This window comes from Festucalex cinctus, chromosome 13, assembly GCF_051991245.1.
Source record: "Festucalex cinctus isolate MCC-2025b chromosome 13, RoL_Fcin_1.0, whole genome shotgun sequence".
NCBI lineage: Eukaryota > Metazoa > Chordata > Actinopteri > Syngnathiformes > Syngnathidae > Festucalex > Festucalex cinctus.
In genome coordinates, this window is record NC_135423.1 from 7,490,006 (window position 1) to 7,505,875 (window position 15,870).

The following is a 15,870-nucleotide window of genomic DNA, read 5'->3' on the forward strand; positions in this document are numbered from 1 at the left end:
TCTACGCCTGGTCAAGTTTCTCTACGTCTGGTCAAGCTTCTCTACGTCTACTCAAACTTCTCTACGTCTGGCCAAATGTCTCACCTCCAAGCCAAGTGTCTCACGTCCAAGCCAAGTGTCTCGCTCTCTCTCTCACGTCCACGTTCTTGCTGTTGTACTATGTAACCGGTTTGGTCATTGTTTTCCCAAAGTCAAAACAGATGTTTGCAAATGTCTTATTTTGATGAAACCCAGAAGATAATCTTCTTTTATGAAGGACTACGGAAATCAGTGAACAATTACTGGTGATATGCTGAAAGGGAGGAGGATTAGTACAATTTTAGATTTGGAAATGGCTCCAAACAATTACTCAATTATAAAAATGGCAGTTGATTAATTTGATCACTGATTACTTGTCGACTCATTTTGACAGCTCTAGTCACAAGCCACAAATAGCTAGCGTGCTAATCATTTAGTGGAGTTTCCTTGAGTCAAGCTTTGCAGATCCTCATCTTATCCTATCTTGTATCAACCTGCTCATATATTCCACTAGCAAGTCCAAAAACCACAACATTGCTCCTGCAGGCTTGTCCGGACGGCACTGAGCTTGACATGCAGCTCTCTTCGTGCCCCGATCACGAGGATCCAAAATCATTGGACCACGTGAACCACTTTCCAACATGGCAGAGTCAAATCTTTACGACAAACGTCATTCATTTGGGTATCTGAGTATTTTTTCCTACACAACTGGGTCAATAATTTGACCCTTCCGAAACAAAGTAACCCATGAGTGACTTCAAATGTCAAAGTCAAATGAATGAAATGCATATAACAAACCATATGTTTGGCTTTTTGCTTGAAAAGAACAAAAGCCCAAAAAGGATTCAAAGCGATAGATAGTGTGACGGCAGAGGAAAATCTCATCTACAACACAAATGAATTCCAGAGAACTGTCTAACATCATATTGTTGCTGTCCAATGAAAAACATGCATCCATCCACCTACGTATTTTCGCTACCGCTGGTCCATATTAGGGTCACAAGTCAATTCACAAACGATGCTTTCTGACATCCATTTTATTCTGCACTTTTGTTTTTGTTTTTTTCTCAACTGAATCTTTTTTTTTTTTTTTGAGAGAGAGAGGGAGCTCATTATTGTTCATTCAGTAATCTTACGGTTTGAACACGTGTCATCATCATTGCGCTCTCTCTTTTGTGTGTGTGTATGGGTGTGCGTGTGTGAGTTTGTGCTCATTAATTCACCTTAAACCCGTTTTTAAAAAAAATCCCATACCCTTTGTCTTAACTGAATAATTCAGAGTCCCGTCAGAGTTGTGGTTGTCAGGAGACCAGAGGAAGGATCAGAGAAAAGAAGGATGAAACAAAGTGAAATCCAGCACTGATCAGACACCACCTAATAGCCACACAGTTACAAACCAGAATCTTTCACACACCACAGAAACATTTACATTCCAACAAAATAGGGAGACCAGAGGAAAGACTAAAGAAAGAAAGGAAGGATAGATATAGCAGATTGAGATCCACAAACACCAGTTTCCACCGATTCAGAGATCAGTGAGCAAAGCAAATTCTGTCTAAATTTCAGATGATGCTGGTGTGGTGGATCTGGCATGCATGAGAATCTCCACCAAAGAGGGCCCCCGGGGCCCCCCAGGCCATGGCAGCAAATGAATTCTAAATCACAACGAGTTGTTTGTATTTCATTTTCAATTTTGTCAGAAATAAACAAAAGGTCTTTCTTTTAAATTATTTTAACAGTGTGTAATATGTGTCCAAAAAGTATTTTTGGTAACGGACATCCCTAATGTCAACATGTTGCCAGATGATTCTTGTGATGTGTATTATGCGATATTTAAAAAATGGGGAATTAAGGGGGTGGCTGCCTGTACTATTTGGCAATTTAAGACAGTATTAAGCAGAAGTATTAAAACACACAATAGAGCTGTATGACAAAGTTTCATTCATTTTAAACTTGAGCTTTTCTTCTCAGAATCCTCTCCAGAAATATCAAGAGATAAAGTGAAGAACTATTTTCTTGGCAGCGATGAGTAGCGCCACTATTTTGGCAAGATTTTGCACTCCTAACAGATGTGTGCTTTTTTCCAGAGGGCCTTCTATTTCACAGCTACTCCAGGATTACATCGGGCAGGTTGCAAAGAGGAGGGAAGGCGAGGGGGGGCGGGGGGTTGTTGGGGGATGGGAAAAGCCCAAAAAGAGGTTTCAGCTTCAGGCGCGTCTTAGACATGCTCTCCACACGCTGCGGATTCTATCTGGAGGCTTATTTGGACTGAGACTGGACCACTTTCTTCTACTGGATGTCGAATTTGATTTGAACTGTGGCAAACGTATTATTTTCAAAGGTGAGCGTAAGATAACATTTTTCTTGTTTACATTGCCATCATATTATTGTTTTCATGTAAAAAGCACAAAGATGTGAGGATATCAGAGTCTTCATAGTAATAATATTGACAGTTTTCAAAGGAAATGTGAGGAGAGGGACTTATGTCTTCTTCTCAGATTTTTTTTAAATACATGTCTGTCGATTTTTCCACTTTAAGACTTGCTGTTGCAATCAAAATTATTGAACCACTACGTAAAAATTGTACTTGCAAAGATAAACTTTTTTGCAATAAGTCAACAAAACAAGAGCAATTGATATAGCTCAATGTAAATACAGATTTATTAGAAGTGGACATTATTAGATGAGATTTTTTGCAAATTTGCCAAATAAAAGTAGTTCATAAAGTTTGATTTGTGCATTTGTAGCTCTTAGTGGAGAACTTAAAATTTGTATGCCTCGTTGCTGTTTTTTTGTTGTTGTTTTTTTGTTTTTTTGGTAAAAAAAAAAAGTACAATTTCCAAATATTACATTCGTGTCCAATTATCTTTTTATTTTTTTTGTTAAAAAAATGTACAATTTCCAAATATTATTACATTCGAGTCCAATTATCTTTTTTTTTAAAGTACAATTTCCAAATATTACATTCGATTGCAATTATCTTTTTTTTGTTAAAAAAGGTACAATTTCCAAATATTATTACATTCGAGTGCAATTATCTTTTTTTTTTGTTAAAAAAAAGTACAATTTCCAAATATTATTACATTCGAGTGCAATTATCTTTTTTTTTTTTTTTATGTAAATAACGTGGCCTCTTCCCCATTCTAAGGAAGCACTTCAACTTAATTAGCCACTTAAATAAGGCTTAGCCTTAAAACTTTTACTGCACCGATTTTGCTGTTATTTGGGAAGAATGAGTCATGTTTGTTATCCCGACTTCAGTGTGCTTTTCCGTCTCTAGGTGGGTTGTAATTGACGGCTCCGGAGCCAAATGAGTTTTCCGTGCACGATGAGCGCCTGCAGAGGCTCTTACCTGCGGAGGAGGTGTTTGCTGTCCCCGGGGTCCCTGTTACTGCTCTTGGCCTCCGTGTCCCCGGTTTGTGGCGACTGTCCCACCTCGTGCGTGTGCGCCGTGCCCGTGGAAGTGCATTGCACTTTCCGTTACCTGAACGCGGTGCCTGCCCACATACAGCCAGCCGTGGAAAGAATTAATCTCGGGTGAGATCCCACATTTCTGTTTTTAACAGATTGGGGTTGTTCTATCCACTAAATACTTCGAAAGGTGCTTTATTATTGTTGGTGGACATGCCTGGTCTTTTGTGGAGCTAAGCTAGCTTTGACAGCGTTCCAATTTGCTGACATCACAACAAAATTGCTTTGAAAACTCAAATGGGCTTTTAAACTAGTGGGTATCCCTTTAATTAAATGCATTTTGTGGCAAAATTGGCCTAGACCTTTTCATTGTCTCCTTTGAGGACCAGCGAAGAGGTGGACTCACCTGTCGCTCATCCGTTCATAATGAGCTGCTGCCAACTTCTTGCGAAAGAACCATGTTATACGTTTCATACACTAGCTAGCTAAACTAAAACTAGAAGTAAAAAACAACAACATAATTTGGCAATGAAAGATTTTTGAAGTATGCATATTTTTAATATAATAAATAGGCAAGGCAGCTTTATTTCTATAGCACATTCCAAACACAAGGCAACTGTACACAAGCAGACAGAACACTAAAATGTGTCCAACATAATAGTTTGCAACATTCAGCAGCATGGCAGAGAAAAAAAGTAGCTTACAAGAATTACTATGCCCTGCGATTGGCTGGCAACCAGTCCAGGGTGTACCCCGCCTACTACCTATAGCCAGCTGAGATAGGCTCCAGCACCCCCCACGACCCTTGTGAGGAAATTTAGATGAGGACATGTCTGCTGCGAGTGGAATTCTCCCAGTACAGGCTTTCCAAGTTAGGGACAGTTAATTAATCGTGTATTAAAAAAAAAAAAAAGTAGTGTTAAAGGAACTTTAAATTAACACAAAATTAACACACTGATTTTGACATTCCTAAAAGAAATACATCCCTTTAGCCTGAGAGCAATTCACCTGTTGACCTTCCATAAGTAATGTATTACCCCGCATTATGTTTTTGTGATGCAAATTTATTACTTGAACACCATTTTTCCATTTGCAGGTACAACAGTATAACCATCTTGCAAGAGAATGCCCTTTCGGGGCTGGAGAAATTGCAGCTACTGATGCTGCACAGCAATCTCATTCACAGTATTGAGGACAGAGCATTTCAGGATCTTCGATCATTGCAGGTGAAAATCCTAAAAATTACAACAAAAAAAATCTTTGTCTGTACATATGATTGATCTAGTTTGTTTCCCATTATGTCCTCCAAGGTCCTCAAAATGTCCTACAACAAAGTGAAGGAACTCAGTAAACAAACATTCAAAGGCCTTGAGAGTCTGCAGCGACTCCACATGGACCATAACTACATTGACTTCATCAGCCCAGAGGCTTTCTACGGCCTCACCAATCTACAACTGGTCCACCTGGAGGGCAACCACCTGCAACAGCTCCACCCAGACACTTTCATCACCTTGAGACACAGCCAGGTGTTCAAGTTGTCCTCCGTCAGGACCATCCACCTGTCCAACAACCTCCTCACCAGCCTGCCTGCGGAGCTTTTCTCTGGGTGCAGTCACCTGGAGAACCTCTTTCTCCATGGCAACCGTTGGGCATGTGATTGTCGAATGAACTGGTTCCCACTATGGACGCAGAAGCACACTGGTGAGCAGAACAGCTTGTGGCTTGTGATGCATCTTTTCTATTTAAAATATAATAATAATCTACTGCCCTGTGATTGGCTGGCAACCAGTACAGGGTGTCCCCCGCCTACTGGCCAAAGCCAGCTGAGATAGGCTCCAGTATTACCCACGACCCTTGTGAGGAATAAGCGTTCAAGAAAATGGATGGATGGATGGATGGATGGATGGATGGATGGATGGATGAACGGATGGATTGGTTGGTGGATGGATGGATGGATGGATGGATGGATGGATGGATGGATGGATGGATGGATTGATGGATGGATGGATGAACGGATGGATTGGTTGGTGGATGGATGGATGGATGGATGGATGGATGGATGGATGGATGGATGGATGGATGGATCATTTGGTGGATGGATGGATGGATGGATGGATGGATGGATGGATGGATGATAATTTACACTATGTACTTGCAAAAAGTGAGGGATATTTGCTTTACATGTGGAATTTCAGGAGGAACTAAATATAACTATAAATTTGACAGGTGAAATGAAATTAAACATCTTTTAACTTTTGTTGAACTGATTAATATTGCCGTTATGCACAATGAGCGTGGAGTATATTTGAGTCAAAGTCTGTCTTAGAATGTATTTAATTTATGTCTTTACATGCCGATATGTAGAATAGTTGTCATGTACAACAGTCTAAAAATTGTATTTGAACGTTTCCAGGGGTGCTCAAATGTAAGCGGGACAGGAGATATCCTCGAGGCCAGCTGTGTCCCGTTTGTGAAAATCCAACCCTTTACCAGAAGAAACGTCTTTCCCTTCTTCCAAGTGATGCCTTCATTTGTACCAAACCCTGGATCCACCCCCATCTAAAGCAGAAAAACATCAGCTTGGAAGAAGGGGACTTCACTCCAGTTTCCTCAAGAGACTTTATTGCCCCACTGGGCTCTATACAAATGAACCTGACGGATCAGTTTCACAATCATGCCAGCCTGTCATGCACTGTCCAGAGGCCATCTAATTTTGAAAACCTCTCACTTACCGTGGAGGACGAAGGGGGTCAGAATATCTCCATACTCACTACTAGCATAACTACATATCTGGTATGCAACATGGACAATGAACATATCCAACATTTGTGGCAAATCTTGGCAGCTTACAGTGAGTTTCCAATGAGTCTTGAGAGAGGCTTGTTGTTGACTAAAAGTCCCGAAATGGTGTACCGATATAGTCAGAAGAAAACGGGTGAGGATGACCTACACACAAACATTGATGCTGAAATCAAAGCTACTCCTGCATGGCTGATGCAAGATGAGGTTAGCTTGCAGCTCGACCGTACTACAACTACTTTCTCTACTCTGCATATCAAATACCAGTCTGTCGTAAACCTGCGGGTGGAAAACACCTTCCCTAAGAAGGACCACTATTCCTGGACGATGATAAAGAAAGACAACAAAACCAAAACTGAGCACACCATAATAACAGGTCAGTATTGAGTTGCTTATATTCAAAAGCTTCTGCAAAATTGTGTTACAGCACCGATCTACAATGTTGACATTTTTCATTTTAGGTGGGGTGCTTCAGTTGAGCTGTCAAGTCCGAGGGGAGCCAAAGCCTTTGTTGGAGTGGATTTTGCCGGATGGAATTAAGGTGCGAGCCCCTTACGTCAGTGAGGACAATCGAATCATAATCACCGCTGAAGGAAAGCTCACCCTTCGGGGTGCAGACATCTCGGATACGGGCCTCTATCGCTGCATCGCCACCAACTACTTGGATGCCGACATTCTGGTGTTTCGAGTGACAGTTATGCCTCCTGATGTGGAGGAAGCAGATGTCAACGGTGTCCATATATCCCAGAAACTAGGGGAGCATCTTCTTTTTGATTGCAGCAGCTCAGGAAGTCCCAAAGCTTCGGTACAGTGGATACTCCCAGACCATTCAATATTGGACAGGTCCCAAGGGAAAAAGAAGATGTATGAGAATGGCACGCTACTGATTGAGGGCCTTACTATGAGGGACCAAGGATTTTATAGATGTTTGGCAGCTAACCACTTGGGACTTGACCTTTTGGTTTCTCACGTGACAGCAAGTGAAAGCTCAAAGGTATTAACATACTTTGATCATGATGGATCAGGCATGGAGATAGAGAGTCAGGTGGACCGAACTTTAACTGACAGCACAAACACCGTCAGTGACATCCCTTCCTACAAACCAGCTGATGGAGCTACTCAAGAAGCCAAAACCATCGTTTCTGATCTACGTCACCCCAGACAGAGGTCACGGGGCAAAAGCAGTTCAGAGGGTCGAATAGGACAGAGGAGGTATTCAGTCAGTCACCAACGTAGATTTGGCAATCGGGTCTTTGATAAAACAATGAGGAAAGTTGATCCAAAGAAATTTGCAGAATTTATGAAGAGGGCTCAAGATGGAGCAAGTGAAAACACGAACGAAAGAAAGACAGGAAAAGACCCAAAGACTGTTTTGTCAAACGATAATGCGATTGGTTCTGGTGAGGTACGTGACGATATAATTTTACTTGCTACAGTTTTGCCTACGACACATAACCCTCAAAAAGGTAGATTAGTTCAAAAGGAAAACAAAGAAACAGTAGCAGTCACAAAAAACAGTCACGGCATCACATTCAGTCAAGAAGGAGAGCTAACAACAGATTATACGCCAATACAAAAAAACGTATTTACAAATATTCCGTTGAAGAGTGACAGAGAAGGCATCACATTGTATGATCTAATTTCATCCAACACAGACATCATTAGTTTTGATGAAACTACAGCGCTTAATTCCCTCAAAAGATTTACCAAACCCGAAACTGTTACAGATTCTTCGCAAGAAACTCAGCTCCAGTTCTCCGGAGAGAATTCTTCAGAAGCAGAGACGTCCACTGAGGTGTTCTCATTTACCTCAGATCCTAATGCCGTTCCAATGAGGGATGGCACAGACCCCGTAGAGCTTTTTGTCCACTCTGATCCAGAAAGGCAATCTACAATCACGGCTTTCACTACCACACAGAGACAGGATGATCAAATAACCTTCCATACCACTCAAACAATAAAATCTCCACCTTTGGGATCCACCATCATCTCCAAGCAGCAGATCCAGATCATCCCACACAAGAACAGTAGAGGCGGTCGCAGAAGAATGTCACATGGTCGTAGAAGAATCATTAAACCCAACAGCATTACTGACATACAATCCATAATCAATAAACTTATGCAGCCGTCTGAGAGGAATACTACAGTACCATACAGAATTGAAATGACAACAGGTAAGCATTTTTTTAACATTAAAGTTTCTTTGTTGCTTTAACACTGACCACACCATTGACCTTTTTTTTTTTTTTTTTTTTTCAACCATAGATATGGAACTATCTACACCCACTACACAATCTGGAGCAAGAGGCAAAGATGGCAAGAAAAGGATTCGAGGAAGGCAACAAAAGCCAATCACCACTGAAACATTAACAATACCTCAGACTTCAGCGATAACCCCAACTACATCCCCTTCTACTCTTCCCCCCATCACTACACACTTCCCAACAGAATCTGAAGCTCTATCCCCAACCACAAACACAGAAAGCAAAGTCATTTTGTTTGATGACGACTATGGAGATTTGTTCTCTGCGGATTTTGAGCTATCAAATCTGAAGCCGACTGATCAGCCTCTTACAACAATGAGCCCAACGTATTACTCCAAGACCTTGACCACTGCTGAAACACCACTCCAAACACAGACTCTTGCTTCCCCGCCTACAGTTGAACCAACCCCAGGAGAAAATCCTGACATAGATTTTTCATATGGGTCTGGTGGAATTCCTGATGATTTTTCTACAACTGGGCCGAGAACTGGTGCAAAGAGAGGGCGCCAAGGACGGAGAAGAAGGCCATTTAAGGGACACAGACTGTCAAAGAAACTTAAAAATAATGAATTCTATCCGATAAGCATAACTAAGACTTTTGACAGCACGAAAACAACCATGGAAACCACTATCCATACAACTTTATTGCCCCAAAAGAGTGCCTCCAAAGCGCCAATGTATACACCATCAAAAGATTTCGATAAATCCACTGGAGCATCAGAGCAGGAAACATATGGTTACAAGGAAGTCGACTGGGGCATTTCCTATACAACAAGAACACCTTTCATGTACTCAAACACAATGCCTACATTAGAGAAACCTTACGCAACTACTCAAAACCAACTCCACAACAATGTCAGATCAACAACACAGAGGTTTAATAGTCAGACAACAGCAACAAGGAGACCTAGACCGACAGTGAAAACCACCACCAAAGAGATTACCGAGAAACCCATTTCTTTTGGGACAATGACTATATACACAGCAGAACAAGACTACATCTACACACATAACAGAAACAATGTAAAAAATGCCGTTGTGACAACCAGTCCCAATGTTGGCAGCACTCAACCAACTACTATGCTCATGACTAGAAAACCCAAAATACTTGGTGGGAATGCAGCTAGCTTTACGGTTTTGACCAACTCAGATGCCTTTTTACCATGTGAGGCTGTTGGAGACCCTCAGCCAGTGATATCCTGGAAACGCTTCTCCTCAAGCACAGGTACTAAAAGCGTATATATTGTTTGGTGTAATATGTTTTTCATTGTCACTGTGGCATCTTAGCATTAGAAAATGTATAAACTCATTTGGTTATTGAGGGAAAAATGGTAATTTGTTACAAAAAGTTGGTATCTTGGCATGAAGTTAATGTGTTTGCTGTTTCTCTCTCCCATCCAGGAAACACAATTACCATTAAGGGGAGAATGGGCAAGTTGGAGATGTTGCACAACGGCACATTGTCAATACAGAACGCCAATACAAAAGACCGTGGCCAATATATCTGCATTGCTGAGAATGATCATGGATCAGATAAACTTATCGTCACTCTCTCCGTAGTAGCTTACCCCTCACGTATACTAGAGCCAAAACTGAGAGAGATCAAATCTCATGCAGGAAATACGGTGGAGATTCACTGTAAGGCAGATGGTCGGCCCACACCGACAATATCTTGGATTCTGGCAAACCGGACCCAAGTAAGAGAGCACCACATATCACATGGGAGAGCTTCAGTGACTGCTGGTGGGACTCTGGTCATTCGACAGGTGTCTGTTTTTGACAGAGGTCATTACAAGTGCATTGCTAGTAACCCAGCTGGAGCTGATACTGCTACAGTCCGCCTACATGTGGTTGCTGCTCCACCAGGTATCTTGGAGGATAAACGACAGAAGGTGAAGGCCGTTTTAAAACAAAACCTGTGGCTGCCCTGCACAGGTCAAGGTAGCCCTCAGCCTAGCATTCACTGGGTGCTGCACGACGGAGTGTTGGTCAATTCGCAGAGGTCTGCCTGGGACAAGAGGATATCTGTTTATGATAACGGAACCCTCCTTATCAAGGATCTGGCTCCAATTGATAATGGCAAATATGAATGCATTGCAACCAGCTCCACGGGCTCAGAGCGAAGGGTGGTGACTCTCACCATCGAGAGAAGAGAATATGCACCTAGAATAGTGGTGACATCCCAACATGTAACGGAGTTGTATTTTGGAGATCAGCTCAACCTAAACTGCTCAGCAACTGGAGAGCCCGAACCCAGGATTATTTGGAGATTACCATCCAATGCAGTGGTAGACCAATCACATAGGTAAGATTAGCTCACCAATCACAGTAATGTACAGAATACTATTGACTGCATACTCGTGATAATTGTTAAAACTTGGTTCATTCTCAAATCTTGTGAATTTTGTCTGCTCTCTGTTGGTTTTTATTGCAATAAAATTAATATAGGCTACTGTATGCTGAAAATGTTTTTTTTTTAACATGCATTAAGTGTAATAGGAAGTGTGAGCACATTTTAGCATTGTTTATTTTCCAAAATAACAGTTTTTATTTCCTCTTTCCTTAGGATGGGCAGCAGATTCCAGGTTTTGGAAAACGGTACTCTGGTCATCAATTCTGCGATTGATAAAGATGCCGGCGACTATCTCTGTATGGCTAAAAGCGTGACTGGTGATGATGTTCAACTCATGAAGGTCAAGGTGTCAATGAAGCCAGCTAAGATAGAGCACAAGCCCCATGGTAAGAAGAAAGTTCTTTACGGTAATGACTTCAAGGTCGATTGCAAAGCCTCAGGGGCTCCAAAGCCAGAGATCTCCTGGGGCCTTCCAGATGGAACTGTTGTTAACAGTGCTCTGCAGGCTGATTCCTTTAACGAAGGAAGGAGAATACGTCGCTACACTCTGTTTGACAATGGGACGCTCTATGTAAATCAAGTGAGTGAACTACAGTACACAATGCTCAATCGCAGTGATTTATTTAAAAAACTGTTGAATGTTTTTGTCCAGGTTGGTATGTCAGAGGAAGGAGACTACACTTGTACTGCTGAAAACCAAGTGGGAAAAGATGAAATGCACGTACATATCACTGTTGTGACTGCTGCGCCCATGATACGTCAAAACAGTGAGACTTACGCCAGACTGAAACCCGGCAATAACATCCGCTTTGACTGTGAAGCAGTTGGTGAACCCAAACCCAGGATCCTGTGGATGTTGCCCAACAATGACATCATAGCAGCATCTAATGAACGCTACTTGTTGCACGTAAACGGCTCTCTGGATATCAGGAATGCAAAGCCAATCGATGGTGGGGAATATGTTTGCATGGCTCGCAACCCAGGTGGTGAAACCAGAAGAGCCTACAAACTGGAAATTGGTGGTAACCCACCTGTGATCAACGACTACCGTCAGAACAGGACTGTTGTAAAAGATTTCTCTACTAAATATTCCAGGAAACTTATAGACTGTAAAGCTGAAGGCAATCCAACTCCAACTATCACCTGGATAATGCCAGACAACATCTTTCTGAGGGCGCCATATTTTGGCGGTAGGATTAACGTCCATCATAATGGGACTTTAGAAATTCGTAATATACGCCCTACTGATACGGGAGAGTTCATTTGCATGGCAACAAATGATGGAGGAGAGTCTGTATTAGTGGTACAGCTTGAGGTGACCAATATGCTGCGAAGACCCATTTTCAAAAACCCTTTCAATGAACGGATTGTCTCTCCTTTGGGGAAAACCAATGTTCTGAACTGTTCTGCTGATGGACACCCAAAACCAGATATCACCTGGATTCTACCAGATGGAACACGGCTTACCGGTGGGCGTAATTCCCACAGACAGGTAGATAACGATGGGACTTTAGTCATCTATAATTCTCGTATCGAGGATACTGGGAAATACCGCTGTGGTGCCAAGAACATCATGGGATACATTGAAAAGCTCATAATTTTGGATGTGGGGCAAAAGCCTTACATCCTAACAAGACCGAGGGGAATAATACGCAGTATGTTCGGGGATCCTCTGTTCCTTCACTGTCTATCTGATGGAAGTCCAAAACCCAGGATCTACTGGACCCTCCCTGGGGGCCACATTCTTACCCAGCCTCAAGTGTTGGGGCGTTACAATTTGCTGGAGAACGGTACTCTAGTAGTTGTGGACACCACTCTATATGACCGAGGGAACTATGTCTGCAGAGCACAAAATGATGCGGGGGAGGCTGTGCTAACAGTCCCTGTTGTTATCATTGCCTATCCTCCACGCATCACTACGATGCCCCCTCCAACCTTGAGTTTAATGGCAGGAACCCTTATTAAGCTAAACTGCGCTGCCATTGGTGTACCCAAGCCAGAGATCACCTGGGAGCTGCCGGATCACTCCATTCTGTCAATGGCACAACAAGGGAGGCGGTCGGGAAGTGAACTGCTTCACCCTCAAGGCACGCTCGTAGTCCAGAGGCTCTCGGCCTTTGACTCGGGCACATATAAATGCGTAGCCAAGAACCATCTGGGTACCGACCTGAAGTCTGTTTATGTGCGTGTCCTCTAAAAGTTATAGCGGAAGGAAACAGACTTTGACAGACGTTTTGGATCTGTAGGGTGAAGGAACCACCTGTATGGGAATTTAAGATGACAGTTTGTACGTTGGTGAAAAATGGCTCTGGGTGGATTTAAAATGAGGAAAGGACATTCAGAGACAGAAGAAATTGAATGGAATTAAGAAAACTTAAAAAAGCACATCTGGTGGGACAGATATTTGTTATTGTAACTTGGACCTGAATGTCTGGAAAATCATAGCTAGTACTCGTTCATGTGGAGGGGATTCTGTAGAAGCAGAAAGTATTCATACATTCTAACCCAAAGTGCTTCCAGTAAGGGTCTAATGCTGGCCATGCATATGGATTCATTTAGGCACATACAGTCTTGTCAGCAGCTTGTCTTTACGCAGCAAATTAAAAAGATACTGCTGGTGACGATGTTGTGCAAATCTTGCAAGAACAAGCAAGTCATAAAATGTTGACTTTTTGTTTTGTGAAAATATAGTTATGAAGATTGTTTAACACTGGATGCATAATATTTTTGCTACAATATGCGAGTCCATAATTTTTGTTTTGAAGCAGATACATTTATTTCTTTTCCGTGCACAGTTAAAGCATTTTTAAAGTCTTGTGATTGATTGTGTTGTACACAAGAATTTTAAGTAATGTTATACATTATGCTTATCTGTAATAATACAGTATATATGTGTGTATTACCTACTAATGTATGGGAGAAGAATAAACCGTTAACATTTCATGCTGTTGAGAGTTGCCTTTGATGAATGTAAGTGGAAATCACGAATGAATTATATTTGTCAGCTAAATCACTACTGATGGACCTTTGTGGATTTTTAGTAGTTTGGATGTATGACTTTGATTGGTTGTTGTGGTTCATGATTAGGAATGCAGGTGTGCTCTTTATTTTGTGACCCCCAAGAAAAAGAAAGCAAATGCTAAAAAAAAAAAAAAAAAAAAAATCTGTTCACATATCGTCACACTCTTGCCTAAGTCGTCTTTTTTTTTTATTTTTTATTTTATTGTTTTATGCCTTAATCATCTCCTTGTGGTGCAAATGGTTACATTTTTTGTGTTTCCTGAAAAATCTAAAAAAAAAATAAAATAAAAAAAATACATAATTATTTTAAAAAGGCGTCTACCTCTACAACCACGAGGTATTTTAGCATAATTTGTCTCTGGTCCATGCCAAAGTTAAAACTGGAGGAAGACAACATTAGCCCTTATCCTTATTTGTTTTTGTTCTCATGAGCTCGATTGCTATGTGAGCCACTGGAACCAATTTTGGCTTTAATGAATCACATTTTAACAAAGGCAAATAAACTTTCCTCTTGCACAACCTCACCCTTAATGATCTTTTGCATTATGCTTTTGTGTTTGCTACTCTCGACAGTTGGGGCGGAGAAATAGTAGTCAAGAACTGCTGAGAATATTGAATGAATTCCACAAGTGATGGAATGTAAGATTACTTGCTAAATACTTTCGTATGGCTGCACAATTTAAAAGATGTGCACCATCAACATGTCACGCTCCCAAAACAGCTCATTCACTCCACATGAATTCACTGTGTGAATGGTGGAGTACTTTATTTTTTCCAGCTTTTGCAGCAATAACAGTTTTCTACTACCTCGGATGTTAATAATGATTTAAAATGTGGCTTTTCACATTTTAAATCCTTCCAACTTGAGTGTTGAAAGGGAAATTGTATTATTTGAGATATGGTTAATATGTGGCTACTGAAAGGAAGTGTGTGTTTTGTCTGGCGGTGGGACCGCAGCTGCTGAAGTGAGACACTGGATAGAAAGTTTGACTCGCTTCCAGTCGGATAAACACACGGTGTTTATGCTCGGTATGAGGTGGGTAGGAGGGTTTCCTTGGCCACCTTGAAGAAGGTGGAAAAACAGACTTGTTGCTCACATTGTCATTAGTAAACGTTTCGTCGTCTCTAGGGCAACATACTGATAACCTAGAATGAAGTGAAAAAGAGGCAGTCATTGAAAAAAGTGGAGAGGTGTGACATATTTTTTTTAGCTGGAATTCCATGCGTAAAGCTGTTTTTTAGACGCCTGAACATGGAACTCTCAAGACTTTTTGTGCTCTCTGGTTTTGATGCTAAACTTGGCAACAAATTCCCCAAGAGGCCACAAAGGATCGGTTGCTTCATGTTACTGCAAGCCAAGCGTATAAGTGGAAAATCTTATTCAAAACATTTGATACACGCAGTTCGGTCTTGCCGATGCGCCGACAAACATACAGTAGAGCAGCGAGAGTGCGTACTTCTCAGCGTCTGCGCCGGCGATATAATTTCACACCACAGTAGTACAATCCTCACTTCGCCCTTTGAGCCGCAAGTAAGATCTTTTGCACGTCGTCTTCAGGGAAGCTGTGTCATGCTGTGGTCGTCTCAAACATCCAAAGGCCATTTATTCTTCAGGTCTTTTTTTTTTTTTTTTTTTTTTTTTACTTGTCAGTTGCCTTCTTAGTCTCACAACTATACATTGAAGGACAGTTTTAAATTCAAGATTATCAGATGATCTTTATATAGGCTACCTGTATGTATAAACAGACGTTTTTAACCATTTGTTGACACAACAATGTCAGGTGTAGCAGTGTCTTTAAAAAGAGAAAGTTTGTTGAATCTGGTCAGACAAAATATTGATATAAACAAACATTAATCGCGGGCATAATATTGCATTGCTATTGCGTTGAGTCCTATATGTAAAATTCTAAACATATGGTGGCAATGAATTCCATTGAAAATTCCCTTTCTAATCAGCCGAATTTGCCTATTTTGTTGTCTGTCCGTGTTAACTTCATGTCATGG

At 41.3% G+C, this 15,870-nt stretch overlaps 1 protein-coding gene across 1 annotated transcript; it reads left to right on the forward strand.

Moving 5' to 3' along the window:
• Nucleotides 1-3,328: 3,328 nt before the first annotated feature.
• Nucleotides 3,329-13,799, forward strand: igsf10 (immunoglobulin superfamily, member 10). Its single transcript, XM_077541478.1, has 9 exons — nucleotides 3,329-3,555; nucleotides 4,526-4,655; nucleotides 4,740-5,130; nucleotides 5,843-6,604; nucleotides 6,690-8,402; nucleotides 8,494-9,717; nucleotides 9,894-10,797; nucleotides 11,059-11,425; nucleotides 11,498-13,799. Exons 1-9 carry the CDS (start codon nucleotides 3,329-3,331, stop codon nucleotides 13,040-13,042), a joined length of 7,263 nt encoding a protein of 2,420 aa, XP_077397604.1. The 3' UTR covers nucleotides 13,043-13,799.
• The last annotated feature ends 2,071 nt before the right edge of the window (nucleotides 13,800-15,870 follow it).

Excerpts from the sequence above, each read along its gene's own strand:
- igsf10 (XM_077541478.1), top strand. The coding sequence starts at position 3,329 with ATGAGTTTTCCGTGCACGATGAGCGCCTGCAGAGGCTCTTACCTGCGG. Across the intron at positions 3,556-4,525 it reads GTGGAAAGAATTAATCTCGG|GTACAACAGTATAACCATCT; the intron begins GTGAGATCCCAC and ends TTCCATTTGCAG. Across the intron at positions 5,131-5,842 it reads ATGGACGCAGAAGCACACTG|GGGTGCTCAAATGTAAGCGG; the intron begins GTGAGCAGAACA and ends GAACGTTTCCAG.